The sequence below is a fragment of the Larus michahellis genome, chromosome 2, assembly GCF_964199755.1.
Source record: "Larus michahellis chromosome 2, bLarMic1.1, whole genome shotgun sequence".
NCBI classification, from domain to species: domain Eukaryota; kingdom Metazoa; phylum Chordata; class Aves; order Charadriiformes; family Laridae; genus Larus; species Larus michahellis.
In genome coordinates this window covers 72481132-72508965 of record NC_133897.1, presented here as the reverse complement: position 1 = coordinate 72508965, position 27834 = coordinate 72481132, and the positions used below count along the sequence as shown (strand labels likewise).

Below are 27834 nucleotides of genomic sequence, written 5' to 3'. Positions count from 1 at the left end.
TAGCAAAAAAGAATTCTTGAAGGTGTGCATGTCCTCCAGCCTCCACTTAAGAAATTTTTGGTGGTTTGCTTTTTAAGTTGGAAGCATCAAGTTCTAAAAGATGTGTCCCTGAGCAGTGAGAAGAGTCTTGGAAAAGCAGACCCAGAGGACAGGAGAGATCAGATCAAGCCGATGGTATCAGGGCCTGGAAATCTGCCCAGATACTGAAATATTGTTGTCTGTCCTCATGTGAAACCTGACTTCAGTCCAAAGAGCCTTTAAAAATTGTTATATGAAGATTAAATTCAGACTTCCTTTTAGGAGACAGAGTAACAAGAACTTCTAACAAATTCCCTTTTAACTTGCCTTTTTCATGTTAAAAATTAGAGATAATGATGTGACAGAACTGCATTTCTAACAACCTCAGAGCTCTGTCTCAGGAAAAGGATCTTCCTCTCCAAGAGCTGAGAAGAAACAAGAAACAGCAACGGGCCCAGACCCTGCCTCTCTCGCCCAGCCCAGCCCAGAAATTTCCTTCCTCCATGGCAAATGGACCAAGTATTTCGGCAATGACCTGTCAGTGTTTTGTAAAAACTGGGAAATTAGCATACAGCTGCATCCCCAGGCTGGCAGAGGACTTTGAACAGCACGTAAAAACCCGATAGAGAAGCAAGTCAATCTGAAGCCTTGAACTGAAGACAGCATATAACACCAAAGAATGAGACAGACACACGCACACCCCAAACAGCTAAAGCAGTTAAGTTTCCTGAAACTGGACAGTTTCAGAGTCGGGGGTGGGGAACCAGTGCTCAAGAAGATGCAACTAAGAAGCTGAAAATAACGACCATAATTTGGAGTAAAGTTCCATATTGGGAAGTTTCTATGACTGAAATAAGAGGAACACAACGTGATTTAGGAAACATAGGGTACTTTTGTTATCTGAGCTATTTTCATTGAATTACCCTGTAAGACCAAATAAAAATGTAAAGGAGAGATGATTTTATTTTTACTGTGAATGACACATACTCTTTGTACTCCCATTGAATAAGTAACGTTGCACATAAGCTATAGCTTCAGACGAAACAATGCGACGTAGACCTTCAACACCAATACATACTCAGCGCAAAAGGCTTTGAATGAACAATCCTGTAGGTGGAGAGGACATCTTTCTCTGCCACTAAAATAATCAAGTACCCAACAAGCATGAGACCCAGATCGGTGGCCACCCATTCAATAAGCACTTAATTTCTCAGAGTTCATGCTGAACAGCTTCAACAGAGGCCGCAAGCCAACATGAGGCAGCTAAAAGCCTGGGGACGTACATGGCAGAGAGTATGTGGCATCACTTTCTGATGGTCCATTCTGTGGTGTAAAACTCAAGCATACACAGAATAACATAACTGAAAAGGAAAATAAACAAGACTCTTTGCTGAAGAATCTGGAAAACCAGAAGGATATTAAGCAGGGCTACTCCAAGTGCAGTCAAAACCAGGGGCACTTAATTTACAGTATTCTTCAGCCTGCAGACATCTTAGGAAAATTGTCTGACACGCTGAGATCAATAATGAATAAGCACTGTCTTTCAGTGGATCCAGGACTTAACTCTTGTTATTTAAAAATGCATTTGAATGCAGTTGCACTGATAAAGCACTCTCAAAATCCTCCTTCCAGAGATAATTTCTTTTTTGTTTATTTATGAATATCTATGTTAATTTAATATCAGAACAAGGAAGTGGAGACATAAATACATAAATCCAAAAATAGCCACACACACACTCATATAAAAAGTGTATAAATAAATAATATAATTTATTTTTACTTTAGTCTTCAAAACAATAAACAAATATTACCCTGCTCTGAAATCCCTCAAAACTCTGCTAATTAATTTTGAAGATGGAAGAGAGATACAGTTATTGGGCGATGTGCAAAGCCACACAGTATGGCAAGAATTTGACCATCGTGTACGTTCCCTACCCTGTGCCTTCGGTACTAGGCTAGGAGATATTGTGGTTTTATTGCACAAAGAGCAAGAAATGTTTGAATTCATGTTCTAGTAGGGTCCTGCGATTGTAAGCTTCAAGGAAGAAACAACCTTTTTTTCACGTGTTCTTTTTCTGAATTACTCCAGTTAATTCTCCTGATAAGAATAGCACGGCCTTTACTCAAATGCCGTCTCCCCCTGTTTTTCCATTTCTCATCTTCTTCACCTTTAAAGTTTATTTTGCAGTCCATCTGGAAATGGGAAGCAATTAAATACTCTTAAACCGGTACAGCATGTCACATGCATCAAGAATAAATTTGACAACAAGATTTCTACATAACAGAAATTAAATAAAACAGATAAGAACCAAACCTTGATTGCATGGTAGCATTTGCCTAGGTATGACTCAATACTTACAATCTAATTTTCAGGTAATGAGAGGATATCATAGGCCTAGAGATATAAAAGTGAGGTTCTCGGAAATCGTGCCACACCTGGTTTATCTTCTTGTTCTCTTACAAATCAAATGGGTGGGAAGAACTAGATTTCAAGAAAAATCAATATTGGTCAATTTTTCTAGCGTAAGACAAACATAGAAAGTCCAAGCACACCGAGATACTGCAATTAGCAGGGCAGCTTGTTTTCAGGCTTCTGACCTAAGAGTCAGGGGGGTTGAAAGATTTCTCAATCCCTGTTAAGAAAACTTCACTATTTTCAACGTGCAGGTGTAAAGACGACAACGCTAAAAATAGAAGTAATCAAGAAAGTCCCAGCTGCTCACTTTCACTGCAAACTAGACGTATGCAAAGAAAAACATGAGACTCCCTTCTAAAAAAAGAGTTGATTAAAATTTTAGAGTAATTTATTTTTAAATACACATTTTGCTTGACAACTTGCAGAACAAATTGTCACAGGGCCAGGAATAATTTAAGGCATAATAAAGAGCAGAGAATACAAAAAGGGTTTCAGAGTCTCTCCCTCACCTCAGCAGGAAAGAGGAATGACCAAAAGAGACGAGTTGTTTGCTCGCTTAGAATAAATCTGAGAGCAATGGTACCCCGGAGGGCTGAGCTGATCAGGGTATCCTGCCACCACCCAGAGGGGTTGATGCTTCTCCTCTTCATCTTTCTATCCATGACCACCTCTGCTGGGCTCATTGAGGTGCCCAAGGGACCTGTCCCCGAGACCAGTCCCACTAACCTAGCAGAAAACTGTCTGCCTTTGGTTTTGCTAGATGGAAAACTGTGCCAGAACCAGCACAAATGGGGTCAGGGGAAGCATGGCTCCTCCTTATCATGTATCCCCTGGCTGCATAGTGGGCCATTAGGCTGTAATTTCAACCCAACACTCTCAACAGGAGGCAAAGTGATTTGCATTATCTGACCAACTGCCCAAGGTAGGGTATTTATGCAGTTGTAAAACAGAGGGACTTCTCAGTAGGCTCCTGACTGTGGAAAGCCACAGATGACAGTGGCTCAGCAGGCCAAAGGAAAACAGTGCAACATCGCAATTCATAATCACCTAGGGCAAGATCTCCCTAAAGAAAAGAGGGAAAACCTCTGAAGATGCAGCTACTGTAAGAAACAAGGATTCATCAAAACAGCAGTGCCGGTACACCGGCTTTGTGGGTGGGATATCCCCTCAGCCAGGTAGTTGTGGTAGAGAGAGCACATTTCACATCTCTAAGTCACTCAACAAACCACTGACAGCAAGTGAGACTATGCTTCCCCAAGGCAAGGGGTTCAGAAATACAATAGCACACGTGCAAAGGAAAATACCCTATCTATTGCAGAATAGCCAACTACCCAAACATCCATGTTTCTGTTAAAGCTGGAATATATAAAGCTGTATAAAGAGCTATCAAAATTATGATGAAGTGCAAAGAAAAGTCTCTCAAACTTAAAAGGCTAACGATGTGTTGTCTCAAGTTTTCATTTCTTCATCAGAGAAACTTTAACTTGCACCAGAACATGTTTATACTGAATTTCAAAAGCTGCCATTTAAAATAAATAAATTCTAAAAGCTATCCTAGACACTCAGCACACATACACACACACGTTACCAGTTAATTCATTTTGCAGAATTATGACTCCAATGAACAGCTCTTCAACTGTGAAGAAAGATCAAATCAGATAATAGCTCCAGGAGTGACCCTTTTAAGTAGGGATCTCCTCACTCTCTACTCATACCCCAAATTTTTCATTAATATAAATGAATATCGATGGGATTGCACGAAAGTGAAAGCATTACAGGCAAATTACATGCTGCAATAGAAGAGATATTAGAAACAAGGTCTGTACAAAATCTACTTTATTGAAAAGATAAATAACAGCTGCAGGAGTTCGAGTAAAGGAGGAGGGTAAGGGAGAAGAGGAAGAGTGGACAGTCATCTCCATAGTAACTACCACTATGAAACTCAGGGGAGAACTTGTCTGAAAGCTGAAAGAAGGATGCTACCAGTGGAAATAGACCGTAATACAACTGGAAAGAAAAAAAAGAAAAAAATCCAAACTTGCAAATAATTTGCCACACGGTCGATGATCCCTTAAGCTTTAGTTTACTTAATCAGAGGCAAGAACAAATACCAAGAGAGAAAAGCAAAGAAGGAAAGCATAAAATCAAAACATAATGATGACATGGCCATTACTGTACAAATTATTTAACAATAAACATACCATTAAAAGAGTAAAAATACTAATGTTCAGGTTAAGAAGAAAAAAAAACAATTAGCTTCCCTCAGGAAATCCTGCGCAACTGGATGCAGTAATGGGCAAAAATAAAGGAAAAGCACTATACCAGCATAAGCTAGGCCATATATGTAAAATGCCTGTGATTCTTCTATCAACACAAGACACTCAAAAAGATTACAGAGAAGATATTTACAGTAAAAAAGATCTATGCTTTTCAAATTCAGTTCAGAGCTAGAAAACTCTTACACTCCCAAGCCTTAATACCGGTGACAAAGACTGCCCTTTTTCTGACCAGTGCTCACACCACCCTACACCTCTCTCATCCATCTGGGAGTCTTGTGACCCACTCCCTACTTGGGATAACATCTTCTTTGGTCTCACCCATAAGAACAGTAACACCCACACTGCGGTCAGTTTTGGTGAATCAGCAGCCACCCACACTCACGCTGCCATTTGCAAGGAACACGTCAAGAATATATTCCTACCACTCACACATTGTCCAGATCAGCCACAGGAATAAATCCAGAATAAGACTTTATATAATTTACTGTATGCCAAACCAGCATACAGTATAAATATAGTCTTCAAATACTTATTAAAAAAAAAAATGTACTTAAAAGTCAACGTTAGGATACACTTACACTTTAAAATATTGGAATGGTGCTCTGTTTGGTTTTTTAATATCATTATCTTTGCAGAGCCATAGGACAACATTATTCCAACCCAGGATGGCTTTTAACTTAGCACACATACAAAACACTAGGATCAGAGTTGTAGCAGAAATGATGTTGTATGCAAACAACCTGTGTTAAATCTCTAAATGTCCATATAAAAGAAATTACATGCTTCCCATCACTAGTTTGCTTCAATATTAGTTAAAACACAAACTAGGTCTTACAGCGCTTATCAGCAAGATCTTTGGAGGTCTTCTTTGGTGGCTGGAGAAGCTAAAGTAATGCAGCCTACTAAATCACATCCAGCCCAACACAACAAAATATAAAATTTCTTCTGGCAAGTCAACTTTACCTTCCAAATGTTAGATTGAATTAAAAGATTAGTAGCCCACTATTACTACAAAGCACAAAACAGCAAGAATCCTCAAGACCGTACTTCCCACATCCTTTGTTTCCTAATCTTTCAAAAGACCACTGAAAAGTGGCCTTACTTCATAAAACTGTTACTAAGTTTAATCTCAGCAAACTACTTACTGACAAATATTACAGCATTTTACATCTTTATTTCAGGAACAGGTTTCAGCTTTTCCATTTTTGGCCTTTTATTCTTGCTAGACTTATTTTTATCTGTTGATACTTTTTTAAGCTCAAATTTTAATTATATGCAAAAAACTGAATCTGTTTCATTTAATTCTGACATCTTACTCATACTTGATGGTGCTGAATGTTTTCTTATTAAGCAATCACTTCTTTTTCCAAAAGACCACTGCGAATGCTAGGATGGCTAATTTCTAGGAATCAAAATTCTACAATAGAATCACATTCTTTAAAATAACCTAACAGAAAAAAATCACGGCATTGCCGTGATCTTCAAAATACAATTATATGCCTTTTTTTTTTTTCTTCCTGTCTTTGATTTTAAATTCTTTGGGGGGGGAATTATGAACAGAGGATAAGTGGAAAGACACTCATTTGTAATACAGGTGAATGGTTGCGTTGGGTTCCCCCCACATTTATGCTGCAGGATCATGGAAATTGACTCATCGAGTGAGCAAAGCTATACGTCTCAATGTTTGTTTGGTGAGGATACAACATATTACTTACAGGTAACACAACCCAAAGCAAAAAACATATGTATTTCAAGTTATCCATGTTTCCTCTATTTAGGATGAGGCACCGTGGCTATGGAACAGCAGCAACAGCCAGAAACACCTAAGGGCACAGCAACAAGTCCATCTCTGCTGACATGACAAAATCCCTGGGAACGTCCACAGCATGTAACATTTCTTCTGAACATTTCTTCTTTGGGAAGAAAAAACACTCACTGGCTGTCCAGATACAGTCTTCTATGGAAAACGGTTATAATACCAACCTGTCTTTCTGAAATGCCACCTAAGTAGATTGTCCATAAATATAAATGCCTTACTCTCTGGACAGGAGAGTAATAGAAAGATAATTTTGAGAGGAACAAAGTCAAGAAGGTTCTAAACAGGATCAAATTGGACAGGTGGCTCATCTCCCCCAGATCTCAGCGGCAGCAGTCTGGGCACAGGGCTGAGCTGTCAGTCAGTAGCTGAACTGTAATATCAAAGTAAGAGAAGGCCAAGCAACAGCACAGATGCACATGGAAAATGACAGAAGAAATCAGATGCAGCAAAGAGTTATGTTAGCCCAAATATCATGCTAGAGTCTTATACAGACAGTGGTTTATGTGCATCAAAAAACTTCTTGCACATTGACACACAAATTTGCTTGGAAAAAGTGTCTTCCAATACATAATCTATTATTTCCTACATCGGTTCAGAGCAACCTCTCCCTGGTATTTAACAAGTCGACATCTGTCCTGTCATACACAGGGGTGAGATATATGAATAAAGTGAATGACGGTAGAGATGCGTTATCAAGCATCTGAAAGAGTGTTCGCCACACACAGAACCACAGAAACAACTGCACCTGCCTAGTCTAGCTTTGGGAACTCCCCCGGTCCCGCAGGGGATGAGCCCAAGCTCAAGGTCATGAAGACCTCCTCCTGCAACTCTGCCTTCTGAAGAGATGGTGGCAGGTGAGGGCAAGCGAGTTTGAATCGGACATTGCTTAACACTTCTCAGCTGCTATAAACCGTACCTTCACAACTATTAAATCGCTACTTGGACAAGTTGTTTACATAGATGTCTACCCACAAAGTTAAAGTGTTCCCAAATGCTTGTACCTTGTTATATCTTGCCTGTTGGATAGAAGAATCTGTGTCAACAACTTCTGTTTGTTCCTTATGAAAGAACATTAATCACCTGATTTTTTCCCTTTCAAACTACATAGAATGATCTCCTTGACTTCCATGGTAAAGCAGGTAATCTGTCTTTTTACTATTCCTGTGCAAATCCACTCCAATGGACTATTATTGTTTCCTTTATAAGGCTTGTTATTTAAATATAAATGTGCTGCACTAAAAATATATTCCACTCATATCAGAACTTCCAGAGGGGTAAAAAAAAAAAAAAAATTATTATGCATAAATCTTATTGCCGTTTTGGTTTTATTGTGGATCAATGCAGTTCTTCACAAGCAAACAAGTAATGTAGATTTGCATAGCCTACTGAAATGAGAAAAAAAATAATAGAAGCACCTGGTTGATAAGTGGGATTACATTATGTGGCAGCAGGCAACAGCTGAACACAAATACATTATATAGCGTTTCAATTAGTAAAAAGACTATTCACTAAAAAGGTCCCGGAAAAACACTTTGATATTATGAGCAGTCTCCCACTTTCACACCTGAGTCATAATACACTGCTCCCTCCATCACCTACAACGCTGAGTAGAAATCCCTCACAAACTTACATATGTGGGAATGGGACTGACCTTATTTTACATCTTGCATGGAAGGTGCTAAGTCTAGTGCTAAAGAGACTGATCATTATTAACTATAAAAACAATTTGAGCAAAAAAGAAAAAAGAAACTAACCCCGAGTCTCCTCACTCTTTTGACAGCTCTGCTGCAAGGAAGTATGTTGCAGCTCAAGTTAAAAAGTGTATCTCACTAAAAGAAACCACTTAAATTAGCAGCTTGCCTAATACTCAGAAGCTTGCCTACCCTTGACTGGCTTTTTTGGTACTGAGGATGCAATACAGCTCTGCTAGCCTAGCAGCTGTGTGGCCACCAGCCAAAGGAGACCAGTGTACTTGCCTCCCTGTCCTTGCCCACGTACTCGCACCATTTCATTTGAGAAACCTTAACGCTCATCTTGCCCCACAGTGAGCCAGTCCAGGGAAACTGGCATCTAAAAATAAAAAAATTTTAAAAAGACAAACAGGAAAATGGAGCAGGGAGCCAGCTCGAGGCGAGGGGCAGGAGCACATCCCATGGACTGGCCTTGCTGTAACACACAACCACACTTCTGATTGTCACATGCTTGAAAGCCTGCTATATTAATTAAAGGCCTTAGAAGATTCCTAATAAGCAATTTCTGGCCAATCTAGCTGTGGCAGCTTAAAACACTACTGCTCCCCAGTATGTTGTCCCTTTCTCCTGCTGCCAGCAACCTTCCCTGTGGCAGAACTGGACAATGTGTCTTCTGGGAGCTGCGCACACCCTCGGTCCAGGGGGGACAATGCATCTGCTCGGCCGCTCCTGCAAGGGGGGGAAATTTCTTCAACCCTGTTTTTCTTCTAAATTAAACAAACCTCTTTGTCACCCTTAATGGAGATAATATTTTAACATTAAGTTAAAAAAGAAAAAAAGATTTAAAGCTTAATGACTATTAAAATCAGACAAGCTCCTCCCCCTTCTCACAGCCTTCTATTAACAGAACTTTACAATAGAAGACAACGGCATTTGTGCATTTGGCAATTCCTTGTGTGCATTTCTGAGAAGGGGGCCATGTAAATGAGTAACTGCCTGATTAGTAACAGGGAACAAGCAATAGCCTGCTATCACCAAAGGTTAACATACTGTCACATCAAGTCCGCTCTGCACGCGTCTCTTCTTGGGTAAGGTGAGCAAGTGTTGCTGGAAAACATATAGCTGTCTCTGCATACTGTTATTAATTGCCAGTGGTTGTAGTTTTAAGAGCTGCCCATAAAAACGTACAAGCATCCAGACAGTGACTCAAACACCTTTGGCCTGTTACCTATTGACCTTCTCAACTAAGAATCATAGCTGGAAATTGGAGATTCATACCAAGAAGATGCAGCTACACTGAAGTTACACTTCTCCTTTGGCAATTACCTTTTTTATGGTTTTTAAAATGCACAGTCTTTACCTGGTGAAGACCATTCAACCTGATAGTTTATCAAGCCTGTATACCAATGCTTCCGTTCATCTCTCCCAAAACCCTTGAAGAAACTAGCAACTGCTCTCACTTACATGGGAGTTAGACAACAACACATTACACAACAGATTCAGCGTAACATAGAATGCTTAGCTTTTGCCAAATGTTAGAATAACACTGACACCTCTTTACTAGCTGAAAATAGTATTTACTACTCAGGATTAACCCTCTGCTTCCCCCCAGACGTGGTCACTTGTAATAGACACAGCTCAGACCAAAGCAAGTATTGTCCATTCTTTGAATAGAAACTCAAACAAATCTAAGTATTTTTGAAGCCTGAGCTTGCCAGTATTGCCACTGCCAATTGTCTTTAAACCCCATTTATTCTTTAAGTAGGGCTTACAATTTTTGGACTATCTCGAGACTTTACACAGGCAAAGCTGTACATGTACTTCTTTTCCTCCTTACCACCACCAAGCTATCAGAGCTGAAACCTGCAGCATCACAAAATGACAGGCTGCGTGCTTTTAGTACTGTTCCATGCTTTCTGTTGCAATTTTGAATGCTACACTTAAAAAGAAACGGAGATGGAACTTTCCCCATTGGCTGAAAACCTGGCTGTGAAGGAAGCTTCCTCCAGTCCCCGGAGAGCAAAGGTGTTAATTACTGACAAAGTACCTACAAAGACTAGTTGGAGCCATTAGATGCCTAACAGCACTGGGCCAGGGCATTCAAAAGCCTGGCCCATCAAAGTATTTGAGTGAGTTTCTGAACAAAATCTGCAGCATTATATTGATCAGCATACTTTCACCAGCAACCGCAATCTTTCTTCCCATGACAATGCTCTCTTTACAGCACGTGTGGCTCTTCAATCAAGTTATGTTACTAGGAAAGGGGCTGAAATTGGAAAAAAAAAAAATAGATGTGATAAACCTGAAGCACTGCTTGGTTGGGGGTTCTACTGTTGTGTTACGCAGCTTGGCATGCACGTGTGAAATAAGGAATACTCATCAGTAATCCCTTCACTGGTCAACAGGCAGGCTGGTAGGGATTTACCGCCCTCACAGAGGCTTGTCAGCACCTATCTACAACTAAGTCCTCTGACCAGTAACTTACTGGGAGCAGCCACTGCCTGGTTTGACCCAAGGAAAATCTACACCAGAGATGGCTGGCATAGTGAGACCACAAGGCAGTGCAAACTGCTAGCAGACTCACCCTCCGCTCAGCTTGCTATGAGAATTGGCACTTGATATTCATCCAGGCTCTCATGCAAATCATCTCTGAAATGGGAAGAGTTTGGATCAACTATAAATGCAAATTAAACACACACATGCTGCACGCATGCACGAACCTATCTCCCTATAATGTGACCTGCTCTAGCAGGGGGAAAAACGCTGCCAGATCAATCCACTGAACTGACCTGAAGGCCAAAAGATTGACAGACACAATGACTAGGAAGAGGAGGGAAGAAGAAACTGGGAAGAGACTGTTTGCCTCCACATTATCAGCCTGCCATTACACTGAAGAACTGCAAGGTCAAACCAGTGCCTTAAACTACTAAACAAACTAGAGCCCCTTACAACAGCCTCCCTTTATTTGTTACGCTTACTTGCTTAGCGCTCTCTTTGTTTCCATCACTGGTGTGAAATACAGGTGACCTATTCTTCCAGAAGATGACAGGTTCAAATTTCCAAAAGAAACATTCCTGCCTTACACCAAAAAAACCCACCCCACCAAAAGCCCACAACCCATAAAAAACTAAATAGTAACTTGCATACATGCATGGTTCAAACACCACAGGAAACCTGGTACTCAAAACTCACTGTATTATATACAGCAAGTTCCAAACAGTTATGCTTTACTAACCGCACCAATCCCTAAAATCATTTCACTGCATATACCATTAGCTGTATGCCACAGTACTTCAAGACGACAAATGTTCGTTTTGGGGAGGGGAAAAAACTGCATAAAGTACATGCTAAAGCTACAGTTTTTAATTGTGTATTTCAGTACAAGAGTACACACAGCTGAACAGACAATTGAAGTCTGATTTTGAGGAAGCCCAGGGAGAAGACAAGGAGGACACAATTTCTCAAAACTTGATGAGCTGAGGCAGTGAACCCGTAGATCCCATTTCAGTCCTGTTCCCCCTTCTCATCCTCCTGCATATCCTTTGTCTACCCAGTATTCCTGGCACAACTCTTTGTGGGATCCCAAGATGACCTGGGTCGAGGAAACATTGCATATTCATCTAAACAAAACAAAACACAAAGGAAGCAAGAGGAAGACATCAAAGCACTCAACATGCTGCAATACAGCTTAAGAGAAGGAGACCAGAAGAGGTCTGTCTGCAAAGAGGAAGCCGAGGGAGGAAAACAAGTAGATAGAAGTCTTTGTTGGGTGTAAATGGAAACAAAACAGGAACATTCTCCTTCACAGCAACAAACATGTCAACTGTTATGTCAACAGTTCATCATGCATAAAGAAGAACTGAAGCGATGCCTTGTCTTCCACAAAAACCAGAAAGGTATTTTTCATCTTAGCTTCTGGTTTTGGGTTTGGTTTTGTTTTTAACCTAAAAAGTACCAAAGGCACTGAGTTCCATATTATTAGGCCTGAACCACCCAGCTGCTTCTCAAGTGTCTGAATTCCCACAGCCCAAACCTATCAAATATTCCTCAAGAAAAAATTTCACCCGCAAAACTCAAATACAGGTCATCATGGGACGGTGATGTAGCAAATCCCACTCATTGCTGAAGCTGGACTGACCAGGGCACCAGAAGCAGGGACAGTGTAAGGGACAAGCCCTCCTGCCCCAAGAGAGGAAAGGAATGCCCCTTCAGTTGCACTGTAGGCTGCTCCTGCAGCCGTGCTGGAGCAAGAGTAGAAAACTCACGCAGGTTAAAAATAAAGAACCCTGGCAAAAAGTCTCAATCCATCTACCTCTCACTATTATTTTTAATCCTAACCAGCTCTTTGAACCTACTCATGGTGTGATCTTGCAAGCAGTTGTGTCAGCACAGCTGAGGACAAAGCAACTGCAGAGAGCAGCAAAAATTCCTTAAGATAGCATACAAGCAACACTGGCAACACTGTGAAACAATGACCTCCGTCTCCCAGGACCATACCTACAGTGGATGACACCTAAATTTCTACACAGAAATAATTTTCAAGCCTCCGTTATATCTCATAAAGCCAAATAATAAATAAACACACAAATATTTTCCTCCTGACCAGCTGTAGGACGCAATAAGCCTTACAAAACTTCTACCAGTACAGAAGGTAACACAAATTTTATTCTGACACACCAGAGGAGCTAAGTGAGCATATTAACTAGACATTGAGTTTGTTGCTCAGGGCGTAGGAAAGGTTGTGGGGACCAGAGGTGAGGGACACGGGAACAGGAACAAGGGGTTGTCCAGAAAAGCACCACTCTCCTCACCCCATCAGGCTTCTCTGGGGAATCATAAGGTCATGCATAAAACAGGACTACTACTATTGTTTGAAAGAGAACTTTATTTTATGGTTCATTTTGGCTTGGTACTAGCATACGAGGAGTGTGGAAGAAAAAGGTTGAGAAAGCATTTTCCATTTCTGTCTTTTAAATAGCATTTTTTAGACAGCCTGTTTTGGTTCTTACTTCATATAGAGGACAACTCCCAACCTCTTGCATTCTCAGCATATCTTCTACAATAGATTGGCCTGAGTCCTATGATTTTAACCCACATTTTGCACATTCAGGATAAGAACTCGTAAGAGTTCAACAAGGACCTCATAACCGACTTCTAGGAAAGAGGCGGCAGCAGTACCTCAAAGTTGCAAAGTTGCCTTTGCAACCGATACCCACCACACTGCCTTACTACACAGTTTCTCTTCTCAGAAGCATCTAGTTTCGTCTTTTTCGATTTTTTTTTTTTTAACTTCACATGTTTTCATTCACAGAATATTAAAAGTAACAACAGTAACACTAACTACTTTAGCGATGCTTTCCTTGAAATTACACACATATACATATTGACATGTCCCTGAGAGGTCAAATCCAGGGGAGGAGGGGAGGGAGGGCAGGAGGGGAGAGAGTCTCAAGGCATTTAATTTAGCAATCATCTGCTGCAAAACAACAACTGCTTTTCCACGCTTTCCAAAACAACAAAAACCATCTGTACCAATGGATGAAGCAAAATTTACTGTATCCTCGCTGTCACTACATGGACTCCACACTGGAAAGTCCGTTTAAGGTCGGGCAGTATGTGCAACCATACCCTATTGATAACATAATCACAACCTTCTAGCACAAAAGGGATGAAGCAGAAAGGCTGTACTTTAATCATAACGCACTACTGACCTTTTCCTCGAGGGCCCTTCTTCAAAATCTGAAGAACTAACATCGTTGCTCGTTGAGGACACTTGCGATGCATCGTCCTTCTCATTCTCCAGCTGTTCTGATCCCGGTCCTAATCCTTTAGATTGGCCATTAGTGAGAAGTCCTGCAAACGTGACAAAGTAGTACACAATATTCAAAACCTGCATGACCAGTGCCGAATGGATTTTATAAAAATTCACACGTGACACTAGCAGTAGAGTGTTGACACCCAAAGCAACCATCCTGCAAAGAGATATGGTGGTAACATTGATTTTGCATGGAGATATCCAGTAAGAACCTTCCTGATTGTGTGTTTCCAATTTGGTTAACCGTAAGCCCTCAGTCCCAAATAACTATACTGCAGGTGTTTGCAATTGTATTTATAATCTTGTCACATGCCTTACTCAAAAAGGGACATGGCTTAGAGTCATAAACTCGTCCCTGTTTTACAGAACTCCTGTTGACTGGCATAGATGAGAGCCTTTTGTATTTCTCTGTAGATCGATATAAAATTAAGCTGCTGTTTGGTCAATTTGTTGTTGTCTTGCTCTTCATTCTGCTACTTCCAACTATTGCTATTTATGATCCTTTTAAAAAAATTCTAAATCCCATAGGGGTGAACATCAAACGTCTGTTTCTCAACTCTAATTCCTCTAGCCAAATGTCAGTCAACTACAGAAACTCCAGACTGCCAGCAAAGGTACACAAGGCAGGGGAAATGTCTGCCACAGCCGCCTTCCCTTTTGTGCCTTTCCTCTCCTGCAGGAATACTACAGTAAGCAGTCTCACATAGATGGAAGAAAGCACGGGGCCTATATGAGCATAATGTTTAACAAATTTTGCATAGTCTATTCAAATAAGTAATATAATTTGACTCTTACAAACAATAGCAGACAGACAGTGAAGCCGCTCAGACTTATGGAAGAATTAAAATAGTAACATATTCTTCAGTAGGCTTCGGGAGGAGAGGGAGGAAAATTACTAGGAATTTTATCAGCTTAGAAATTACTTGAGTGTTTTAAGAGCTTATTACCAGAGGAGCTGCAATTTTATCCAGGAGAATGCTTTCCCATCTCTCCACCAAAATACTTTTGCAAATGGCATAACAAGGCTTTGTTTCACAGCTTTATTTCCTCAGAGAAGCACTGGTAGGACTCTCCTCCGTTGGTCATTTCAGTCTCCCTTTCTATAATTTCACCATAGAAAGAAAACAGGGAGGGGGCCGACCCCTTCCAAGATAAGCCAGACAGCAAGGCTTAAGAGTACTAAACCAAAAATGCTTACTAATAACAGCAGTTCAAAACTTTCCACTAGTACTACAGCAGAGCTACACCATTTCAGATCTCTGTTTTCAGGAAAATCACCGTTTAACACCATCAACGCACTCAGTCATTGCATAACCGAGCATTCAACCAAGCTCAGCTTCAAAGAGACACCGAAACATAACCAGAGCAAGAGTAAGGCACCTCCTCCCAGCAAGCTGTCTGTCTGCTTTAAGTACCACCCCCTCTGCCAAAGGCTCCCTCCCCATAAGGCCATTTATTCACTGCTCACTTGGGCACTATGACTGGGCACGATACATCACCTGCTAGCAGGCTCTTGAACCTTTCAGCACTTCCAATTCCAATCTAATCTCTCTGATTGCCCATTTTTAAACAGCCCAATCTAAAGTCTGCGTTGTATCAGTACATCATATTGCGCTCTTCTTTTTCTAATCAAAGTTCGCTCTTACTCATTCTGAGCTACACCAAATTTCTCTTGACTTGGAGTCAGAAGTGGCTACATGGTGGCCACATGCTGCAGTTTTTCTATGCTGATTTTAAAATACTACCTACAAAACACAAGCCTGGATTATTTTTTTTTTGTGGGGAAGATGCAATGAACTGGTAGGTCAATTTTTTTCTTCCTACTATGGAGCCCACAAAGCAAAAGTTGAAGCTAAGCACCAATGTTTGCATTAAAATGTCTCTTCTAGCCAGCCTAAGACTGGCAGGGAGAAGTTAAATGACCCAATTTACATTTTCATTCCCCTTTTGTTAAATTCCTTTCCATACTTCCTTTCCATTGAAGAGATCTCAAACTGTGACCCAACAAATAATACAAATTTCAGTGTCAGCACATGGTACTACAACAAGGTTTGTAATATAACACAATGATACGACGTGGGGTGACAGCATCCCTTCAAAGCATTCCCGAGGAAATGAAGGCAACTTTTTAAAAAACATTAAATAGATTATATTTCTGTGCTGAATTCACCCTCACTGGAAGCCCTAGTGCCCAAGTTTATTCTTACAAAAGTTTCAACTTTTGCTTTGCATATTTCCATTAAACCACTGCTGATAAAATTTACAATTTTTAAACTCCAGAGAAGCCTAAATCAAGCATATCATTTGAGGCCTATACTCAGTAACTTAACTCTTATAACAGAATTTGATTAGGTTTTCCAAAAGCAATATTTGTTCTGGAGACTTGCCATATGTAAAACCCAGCAACCTGAAGTATATGAGTCAAGAAAATCACCTTTTGGGCTGTCAACTTGCACACACTTGGAAGGCAATTTTTATTCATCCTTTTACCCTGCCAAACCATCAGTGCACTTGGAAGACAAGCATGATTTGTGTCCCTTAAGGAAAAATACAGGTTTGTCTGCTATTATTCATCATAACCAGCACCATCCCACAACGCAATAATATTGCGGATAACTGAAGTTAGCTATCATCAGCTGAAGCCAATTAAAACAAGTGCCCTAAAACGGAGTCATAAAACTACAAATGAGAGATACTGATAAATAATGGGAATGGGTGTCATGTTCTACAGGTTTTCAGGGCCAGCATAATTGCAAAATCCGCTCCCAAGTGATGAAAGGCACAGACAGCCACAGTCTACAGCCTCCTTCCAAGCACAGGAGAGAAAGCACATGCTGAAGTAGGCTGTTATAAAGTTTATTGCCACTCAATCATTTCTATATCAAATGCATTCAGTTTGCCCCCAGATACCTTTTCCTTCAAAGGCCGTTCCTGCTACTCTAACTGCGAGAAACCACATTCTTTTCTGCTGTGCATCAATTGGGAGCTATGAAGGGTCTGGAGGCCCCAAGATGGGGTGGGGCCCCCACAGTTGTGCCAAGTGACACTTGGGCACCCCCATCACCACTAATGAGTTGGCACCAGTGCAGCTGACGGGACATACAGGTCTGCTGGTGCACTGCAGGAACAGAGTCCAGCACATATCCATTCACGTGGGCTGATTCTCCAAAGTTAGCCAGGTTACAGGAAGCAGCAGGCGTTTCATGTTCCTTAAAAGCAAAGTACTGCAATTGTGTATGTATCTGAAGAGGGAAAAGCAAGCGAAGCAGGAAAATGGTCCTTTGCATAGTCTGAAGAGCTGAACCACTCTTGAAATCCTGGCTGCTTCGGAGCACCCAGCGATGGTCAAGGAACGAGCAAGCCATCAAAAGCCAAATAAAACCAAAGGGACAAATAGTTCCTCTACTGCTTTTCCATGGCTGTGCCCTTCAACCTCTCAATCACGATGCCAGCGAGCCCTGGCTCCTGGCATAGCCCGTGACCAGTTACATTCTCAGCTGCTGGAGAGCTGGCAGGGGCTGCCTGCCCCTTGTCCACTGGGCTCATCAGCCCCAGCTCTCACTGCCTCCTTCCCTGGCAGCTGGACTCGTGACCAACCACTAAGCCTGAATAACTAGGCAAGATACATCAGGGTTGATAAAAATAGACTTTTCCTGTAATATAAAATGTTTGTTTTAAAAGTCAAATTAGATTTTTTTAATATTTTTTTTTTTTAAAACCAGACCTCATTAAAATTAAATTTGAAAATACAGCAGCTTGGATTATAAGTCAGTGTAGGAATTCATGTATTAAAATGACTTATGTGAAATAATAATTTATATAGAGAGTGAAGTAGTGCATATTTGCTGCCAAAGTTTAAAAGGAACCGAAACACTGAACGGCTCAAAGTCACTGAATAAACACTGCTTTAACTAAGTCACTATTAACGAATTATTTAATTAAGTCATAAATACAGGAACTTACATATCAAATGACATCTGTGGTCCCTTAAATACACTGTCCTGGCTCTAACTGATCAAGACTAGATACTTTAAGAGAAAGGTGAATTACTAATTTCCAGTAATTTAAAAGGGTATCTTAAAACTGAAACATGGAGATCTTAACATCCTTTCTAAAATATGTGAGCCACACAAACATCAACTTCACAGTTTTGCTGAGTTCTTTTTTAAACTTCCATATAAGCTGCGATAGCAAACCGCAATTTTAGTTTCATGCCGCTTAAAAAGAAAAAAAGAAGGGGAAAAAACCCTCACTTATCAGCTTCTAACTGCATTGAGAAGCAGCAGCAAATGTGAATATTACATTGACTCTAGTACAAGCTGGGAAAAGCAGAGAAGCCTTTTCTGCCCTCTGCACCCCACTAATTATTAGAGAGACTTCAGTCCGCTTTTTATTTGCCTTCCACACTCCGAATGTTTTCAAATCTGTCTGCGGCTACAAGCTTGTTTGTTTTTTCACATGCAGGAAGGGCTCTGCAATGAGCTGAACCATACCCTCTAGGGTGATCCAGACAGAATCCGGATATCATGGCTTTACAACCTTTGCAGAGCGTGCTCTCTCTTGTTCCCACTGTATCCCTTTGCTTCTTGACTGTAGTTGCTAACTGACCAAAGGTCTTCCTGAGTCTTCTCCCGCAACGGCCATGTCCCTTTCACCAAAAACAGTCTGTGTAAAGCACAGTTAAATCTGCTTAAATGAGCTTACTTCAGGGGGCTTGCACTGACGGAGAAGTGAATCGCTTTTCGTAATAGCCTAGCAAGACTTACTACTCCAGGGCAGGCAGGGCTTAATTTATATTGGTACAGATTTGCTAACCTTACCATTTTTGGTGATATACACACTTTTAGCAGCACTCTACAACTCTGTTCTCAAGCCAAGGTCTATAACCCATCTCTGATCATCTGGAGAGATGACTGACAGGCATGTGCAGGGCAGGTTGGTCTTGGGAGCACCTGAACACGTGATGCAAAATCACAGTACTTGGGAATGCACCATACGATAACATACTGTGTAAATATAAATACACGGGATGAAAACAGAGGGAGAAAAAGACAAGCAGAAAGCAGCAACATAAGGGCAGATGGAAAAAATGCAAGGGAGGGTTCGGGGTTAATTAGTTGGTTTTAAGAATAGATGAGATTAATAATGAAGAACATACCAGTAATTGTAAAGTTACTGAATATTCAGGAAACCAAAGGGGAGGATCTGAACAAATCTCAGTATCACGTGGTTAGCTGAACGCAGTGGTTGGATGAGGGGACTTTCACAATGTTCCCAAAACACTATTTCTACATCACTTACTCTAATGCCAACAAGGCATCAGAGCATGAACATTTCCATGTTCTTACAACAAGACAGCAACACCTATTTTAGTTTGCCATTTCCCAGTCCTAACGCGGCTTCGGAAAAGAAATACATTCAAATGTATTTCCAGTCAGTTCTCACAGTCAGAGGCAACCCACAAAGCCATCACATTAGAAAAATCAGCACTCAACACCACACAAACACAAGCCAAAGATACCAAAACCATTAACTGAACTAAATAAGGGGGATTTCAACATGACCATATCCACAGCTTTCTATACGGTATGAACACCTAACATGAGCTGGTACACACATTTCAGGGCAGGGGAACCATACTGCAGATCTCACGTATTTCACAAATAGCTAACTCTGCTCCCGGGTGCTTCTTGACCACACAGGGACACCCACTTCCCACTGCCAAGAGATACTGGGTTTGCCTCCTCCCAGCACCTCCCTCCTTGCATTCCTCCCTGATCCCTGCAAGCTGAACTGCTCTGGGCTGGTACAAAGGCACAGTTTCCAGGGCAATTGGCAAAACAAACAAACACAAGTTACAAGAAGTTAAAAAAGTGGATTTACTCGAAGCAGCATTCTCACCGCACTGGGATGACAGTGTTATTTATGAGAGCATGCAATAGCACAGATTGTAGTTACGTAGGCACGGAGCTAAAGTTTTGTTCACTTACGGAGTAACACACCCATACAAACCAGCTGTGCATTCTTGGCAGTTGGCACAGGAAAGCTTGGTTTTAAAAACAAACTAGTTATTTTCTTCTTTTTGCACTGCCCCTTTTAGGAAAGCTGCCACAAATGCAATTGCACTATGAGAAAACAAGGGGGTTAACCATGCCACACACTGGTCTGAGAAGTCTGTGCCACCTGAACATGGAGAAACGCTTCAGTATAACCAGACAGTGGAAGATCACCCAACATGATTTCTACATGTAAAATATAGAGGGGAAAAAGCTACTACCTTCAACTCTGGCCCTTAGTTTCAAATGAGTAATATTCTGTATTAAAATCTACTTATAAAAAACTGATGACTCGCCTATACCTCTTGTTTTCCTTCAACCTAAGAACTACAGGACTTCATAGTGTATGATATGCTACGATATATGTTTACTTGCAAAGTATCATTGTTAATGAATAGTCCTCATTGATTTTCCAGAAGTACACGAACAGCTGCAATACAATACAAATTCAGATCCCATTGTCTGTAACCCTAAGTTTATCTTCTACCAAAAACGCCCTTACTTGTCAGAGTACATGCAGAAACACTACCAAAATCTTGGTAGGCACGTTAAATAAAACCATTAATCATTTGATGCCAAGTTAAAATATACCGGTATCTCCAAAACATCTGCAACATTCTGCATTAATCAGCATACTGTACAGAGTTACTGTATTTAGCTGTTGTATAGCTATGCACAAAAGATAATTTTGTTTTATAGTGCAAATGCCATCTGTCGCATTGTCACAGCATGACAAGGTATCACATTACATATTAAACAGACAACACGCCTCAAAAATAAGGCCTATTTTCATGCCATGGTTGTCTTAGAGACTAAAGAACTGGGTTTTCATGGTAGTAACATAATTTAAAAACAAAACAAGCCAAAACATTTTTCTCTGGGTTGAGATATACCTATTTCCTCTCTATTTTTTTTTTTTTTAAGGATAGCTATCATAAAGAAAATTCTATTTTTATTGCATTTGGTAATGCAAATCCACAACAGTTTTCTATCTCTAAATAAAAAAAAAAAAAAAAAAACAGCATGAAACAGTCGTTGTTTATACCACATGATGCCCTGTGTTGCCACCATGATGGTATTTAACAGTACGTGGTCATTAACAGATGACAAGCCACTGGACATTAGGTTGATTGCAGTACATAACAGAGCATATGTATAAAGCAGTACTGTTATGCCAAAAACTGCTAGCAAATAGCTTGTACAGTCTTCATAAGTGACTAGAAGAGTGATTTTATATGTAGATATACATCATCACTATGGAAGCCAAGCATGAATGACATTACAGCACAAGATGTGTTTGTCAGCGTGTCAAAAGACAAGATCACCAAAGAGAACTGATTAAATAACACAGGTTGAAAGAAGCTCCTTACTCCCATTACATCTCCATCCAAAATTGCTATTAAGCAACCAAAGACGTTTATGTGACTTTGTTTCCTGCATATGAGCCTATTATCAAGTACCTGTTAGCAGCATTAATCGAAATGATCTTGTTCTGGTGTTTCACCATAATGCTTTTAAGGGTGTTTTGTTTTGTTTTCATTTGGAGGGGATTGGTTAGTGGGGGTAGTGGTATTAAAATGGTAGAAACAAGAATATAACAGTCAAAAATTAACCTAATTTAATTCTGCCAGGAAACTACCGCAGGCCATAGGACATACTTCAAGCCTCACTTTTATTTATGAAATATGCACCTGGAAGAAAAAATATCTACTAACACCTGCGACATATCATATTCTGAGAAAAACCTCACCTGAAGTCTACACTACTATTTTAGGTTTATACAAAGAAAAAAAAAATATTCAAGGGGACACACTTCTCTGATTAAAAGACATTTCTCCACTTTTAAGGATACAATGAAAACTATGACCCTCTGTTTCCCCCAGGCAAGACGCACGACCCCTTGTGGCACCTTATTCTTCATAAGACAGAACGGTGATCATCAGCCTGGGCTCTGCAGTGGTGTGGCATGGACAAGGGAAGGAACAGGAGTACCAGACAGGCTGAGCAGTAGGGTAGGTGGAACGTACACAGGTGGAGGAGATAGCAGCAGTAATGCTGACTCAAAAAAAGCTGGGGGAACAAATAAATCTCTCCTAAATACCCTTACTACAAATGCAGAGAGCTGACTAAGTCAAAGCTTAAAACCACAAATAGCTACCTTGAATTTTCACAAGCTTTTTAATTTAAGAGGGAATAAAGGAAACCTAAGGAACAGTTGCCTCAAGACCCAAAACCTAGGGCTGTCCTGAATGAAGCTGAACAGAGAGCAGGGAAGAGCTGATGGCCACCACCTTACCAGCTGCTCCCTGTCTGTTCTATCAGTACCATTGTGCTATTGACCTCCCACCAATTGCCCCTGGGACTGTATGATAAGGGGAGAGCAGCAGCTTTACTAATAAGGAGGTACCAGGCCATGTAAAGGTCATTAAGTTTTGACAAACAGTTAATTTTATAGTACCGTAAGCGCTCCCTGTTAGCACTGTGGAAACAAGGACCACGTACTGCTCCCACATGTTGCCAAGGAGTCACAGTATTCGATGTCTGCAGCTTGCATGCACCTCTGTCCCTCAGTCCCCCTTGACTGCAGTGAGAAAGCTTTGGAGGAACAAGAGGACTCCAAATGCAAGATCCTAGCTATTAAACTTTGCTGTTCAGAGTGGCGTGGGTAGAGAAGGCATAAAGCCATTTGCAGAAGCAAGGAAACACCACCACTGGGAAGAGAGAGCTCGGTTAGGACACAGGGACCTGGACCCTGTCCAGATGCAGCAGCTGCTGCCCAGCGGGCGCCCCTGGAGAGGTCACCTCCCCGAGCTCACCCACCTGTAAAAAAAGGCACTGAGATCAACCACCACACTGAAGTGCAAGGGAGGGGTACAGACAGTAAGCACGACATGAGTTGTGTGAGATTAAAATCCCTCAGTGGTGTGTGCCTCATGTTGATTTTGGCGCCGGACAGAGTGGCTTTATTTCTCCCTGAGGAGAACAAGCGCCCTTTGATTTGCAGCTATGCCAGGGACATCTGTCCTACAGGACACATTCTCTCATTTGGTAATAGCATATGCAATCTGGAAACAGAGTTAAACGTGCATTTTATTTGAAGTTACAGCCACAAGCAGATCCACAAGTATAATTCATCTCTATTTAGTTCAAGGACATTGGTGATAGAAAAACGGGCATAACCACTGAGAGAGAGAAAAGTCTAAGTTCTCAAGTACTAACAAAATTATCAGTGACATATGAATAAATTATTCTTTGTTTTTTATGCCAAAACCATCATGTCTTGTTTATCCTGCCTGTTCTAGGGCATTTTATGCCTGAATGGAGAACCAGTAGGGTAACATCCCATAAGGGGAGAGAGTCAAGGAAGCCCTCGACATGCCTGTGTAAGAAAGCACTTTTAAAATGTTTTGTTTCTTCCACTTTTATTTGGCTTAAATCTATTTGACAGTTATTTGGAGAAAAGTTACTGACTCAGTTTCCAAAATATTTTTGCCCATTCTTCACCAATATCTCCTCCTGTGGGAGAGAAAGCATGCCTTATTCTGGTAAATAAGAATTAAGTAAAGCAAGCTAGTCCGCATTTTTGCTCTTTGTCACCTATATGTGAGCACCAACTGAGGGCAATTGCTCCCCCTTCTGAATAACTTTTTACAGAGCCATCTTAACTGTAAGACACCACTATAGCAGTCCCAATTTTTAGTCTATTATTTCCCCCCATCTCAGTATCACTTGGATTTGCTTTTAGACTCAGTAACATACCTTAGCCGTTTCAGAGTTAAGCTTCCATTAAGAATGGATGTACAAAGGAATAATAATTCCACACTTCAAAAATACCCATACCTTGGCACCAGGGGACTAGACAGATTAGTAAAAATGAAAAGAAAAAAAATTTTTTTTAAGATACTCTGTTATTTTAAGTAACACAAGAAGGAACGCTATGCCAAGAGCATGTCTCTAGACAACAGCTATTCTACAGTAGAAAGTAAAAATTAGCAATTGTGTTCCCACAGAGTATAAACGAAGGACGAAGAAAGAAGGTAAAGGCAAACACAGTGCAGCAAGGAAAAGCCTGCTAATTGGAAGAAAATACAACATATGAACGTGCATATAAAACAAGAAAAATAAAAAGGCATGCAGTGTCTCACTGCTAGCAATGAATACTTGGGAACCTGAAAATGGAGAGATGTGCAGCTAAAACCCAGAGGCTTAGAAAGGCTTGGCTATATTTGTTATGATTTCTAGGAAACCCTTACAGGCTGTATAATTTGAAAACCGCGTATCTGCATGAAAGCGTATACGACAGCAAAACAGCATCTTGACGAACATTTGCTACACGCTTTTCGTCTAACAAAGCACAGTTACTACTGATCTGCAGTGAGGGATCATACAAACAGGATGGGCTTACGATCTTGGCAGATGGAAGTGATGAAAGGCCCATTTCTGGAACCGGAGTCATGGTCAGCCAGCACCCTGGGCCTGTGAAGGCAATCACCCTCAGGGACTGGGCCAGCCCTCCGCTGCGCCTGTCTGCCTGAGCCCAGGCCTTTGGTGGAACAGGAACAGGCAGCCTGACTTAACTTCATTTTCATGTAAACCAAATGACCGGAGGCATAATGGTAGGACTTGACTTCTACATACACCTCAACAGTGAGCAAAACATCAGACTCTGGAACAGGAGGAGGATTCTAGCACAGCAGCGTGCCATAGGAAAAAGGATGGGGAAAGGATGAGAGAAGTGGCAGAAAGCCTTTTTGGGGAGGTTATCCTCTGCTTAATTGCCTCTAATTCTGCCCCTGTGTGACAAAAGCCACGAAAGCAAATGCTGAATGACATACTTCTAATTGCATAGTCCCATGAATGACATACTTCTAATTGCATAGTCCCGTTTAATGTTTTAATGCATGTCATTGAGGATTTGCCTTTCATGACTTTAGCCAGAAGCACGGGCAGCCCTCCAGACAGATAGGAGAAATATTTTTTCCCCCGATGTGACATGAGCTATGAAGATCTTGTTTGCTGCAAGAACGCACAGCCCAGTGATGCAGCACCAGTTACTCTCCCATGCAGCCAGCAGACACGGGTATGGATTCAGCCCTCTCCTCACTGGAGATGCTTTGAGCTTTCAGTCAAAGAAAAAGAGGGGAAAAGTCCTTCTCCTGTCCTGGGAAAAAATAATTGAGCTAAATGCTAGATGTTTTACAAGAACTCAAGTCACATATGACAGGTATTTGAATTAAACCATTTTAATTACTTTGACTCCACATTTTCACTAACTTTTTAGTGAACATGCCCTCCCTAACTCTGAGATCATCCATCAGCCAGCTCCAGGAGTCAAGCTGTCAACCTCTTTCGCTGACAAGGATTTTTTTTTTTTTCCTGGCATGGCACCTCCTTCTACTAAGCGCTTGAATTATGATCTCTGAGTTTAGAGCAATTAAATATCCACTGACTTTAAAAAAAACAGGCCACAGTCACTTCTAACTTGACACCATAGCCTCTTCAGCAACATGCCAGAAAGCCCTCCCTTGCCCCAGGAGGTCGGAGCAGCCTGGCTGGTCCGCAGGCAGCACGGCAGGGAGGCACGCTGCCTCCCGCAACGCCGGGGATGCGCCGGCATCGCCTGCAGCCAAATTTCCAATTCCCTGCCAGCCTGAGCGCTCGCATATCTGTTGAGAGCCTTAATGTAGGCTTGACAACCACGCCGGCATAAGGCCCTGTGACATCCCAGGAGGACGGGAGGGAAGAAAGCTGCCTAAGCAATTCTGAAACACTTTTTTTTTTTTTTTTTAAGCTGTTGGTTTCCCAGGCTTTTGTCTGCAACCCCGGATTTCATCCACGATGCTCGGCACCTTGCTACTAGTAGGGAAGGGTGATTCTCTTCAGGGCAAACCCACTAGCAGCTGCTTTTCCTGAGCGTGAACCCTTCCCCTTGACACCATCTACGCAGTGTATGATTTATTTTCTCTCCTTCACAGAAAGCAGCTCTAAAGCATCATAAAACAACAAAAAAACTTAAACACCTGGAAAGCCCACAAAACTTGGTCTTTGAACTTTTGGGATGCCTCCCCTCCTTGTCACTGGTTTTACATCTAGCTTGCTAAATTAATTCTAAAAACTTTCTTTTTTTTAAATGCTTACCATGATTTTAATGTATGAAACAGCAATGTAGCCACAAAATATTTTTTCCATACAGTAAGTAAACATATTTCAAACGTATTTTCAAAAGCAGGTTGTTTTAAAAAAGCAAAACAAACCAGAAAGCCCCACCTATCCATCTGTGAAATCTGTACTTGCAGAACTGTATTCACCCCTTCCCAGGGGAAAGGGATTTCTTTTTTTTCTTAAGTGGGGGCGGGCAAGTATAATTTCCGTGTTTTCTTAAATTAAAGGTCGGAGGAGTACACTTCACACTCAGGATGAAGAGCTGCTCTGCTGTTTTGACTCAGCCCCCTGTAATCTGTTTGCAGAGTTATTGTCAGGGGAGAGGAGGCTCGTGACAGTGACAGTAAAACGTTTAGACCAACTGCTGCAAACTGAAATCACAAGTGCAATATGAAAGCCCGACGCAAATGAACAAATTGTTCTGCCATACGCATACACGGGAGCGATGACATTTCACCTCTATTTGAGCACTCTTTGCCTAAGGTAAGGATCCCAGCCCATCTCCTACGCGACGCCGACAGCGGCGGCAGGGTTGGTGGAGTCTCTCTGATGCACAGCAGCCGTCTACCTGCTGGGCACATGCAATGGAAAAAAATATGACAGGAAATAAATCTGCAGCTGGAAGATGCTTAGGAGAAATTGCTGACCTCCCAGACCGGCTCCAGTGCTGCAGTGACTAGAGAGGAGGTGAGGGGACAAAGCAGGAGGACCCCATGCTCGGCTGTCAGCTGAGCTCCAAGTATCTCGCCACAGGAACGATGCACAGGCCAAAGCATGAGCGACACAAGCTTAAAGGCATCAGATAACGTAAACTTCAGCCACCTGCCAGAAAGTACACAAAGACCATTCTCATTTTAATTGGGGGGACAACTGATTATCACCAGCATTAATGCAGTTCCCCAAAGCATCGGCATCTGGAACATCAGTGCTGTAACAGCCTTTAAGGAAATGCTCCTCATACACCAAGAAATTTCCATCTCTGTTTCTAGCTCTTGAGACCAGCAGCTTAACCTTACTTTCACCTCCCCTTTTGTGAGCTCTACGAGCAAACCATGGGGGGAAGAGATGAGAGCTGGGGTAGGGGGCCAGCCACTTGAAAACCTGATGCTGGAGAAAGGACTTCTGAAATGTTAAGGAGACTTCCCACCACACCACCCCCGGGAGGAGTTAAAGAAATTCCACTGGCATGAAATATTCTGCTGCTATTAAACAGCTTTTTTTGCTCACGTTTCGGGGGCATCAGAAGGGGAAGTGAAACAACATTAGCTGCTTCCTGACTTAATAGAAACCTTGGAACAACCATCATCGCACACTTATACAATCAAGACTATACAGTGATGTGTATTTAAGGATTTTATCTTTCTGAGTAAGCAAAAGAGATAAAATACTATCTTGTAATTTTTAAAGAATACTGATTTTTTTTTTCCCCTAAAACAAGAATTCATTGCACAGAATTTTCCTTCCATCCATTCATGTAACCAAAGACTGATACCCCTTAGCATGTTTCTTATTTTAAGCACAGCACCAGAAATAGGGGCTAGGGGTCGGAGGTGTGTTCAATGGAACAGCATAGAAATG

At 41.3% G+C, this 27834-nt stretch overlaps 1 protein-coding gene across 2 annotated transcripts in view; it reads right to left on the bottom strand.

The window, feature by feature from the left end:
• Window positions 1–27834, bottom strand: part of JARID2 (jumonji and AT-rich interaction domain containing 2) — a 225890-nt gene that overhangs the window by 85536 nt on the left and 112520 nt on the right. For both annotated transcript variants that reach the window (XM_074575853.1, XM_074575855.1), the window contains exon 3: window positions 13935–14076. In XM_074575853.1, the coding sequence (XP_074431954.1) occupies window positions 13935–14076 (142 nt within the window). The remainder of the gene's footprint in view (window positions 1–13934; window positions 14077–27834) is intronic.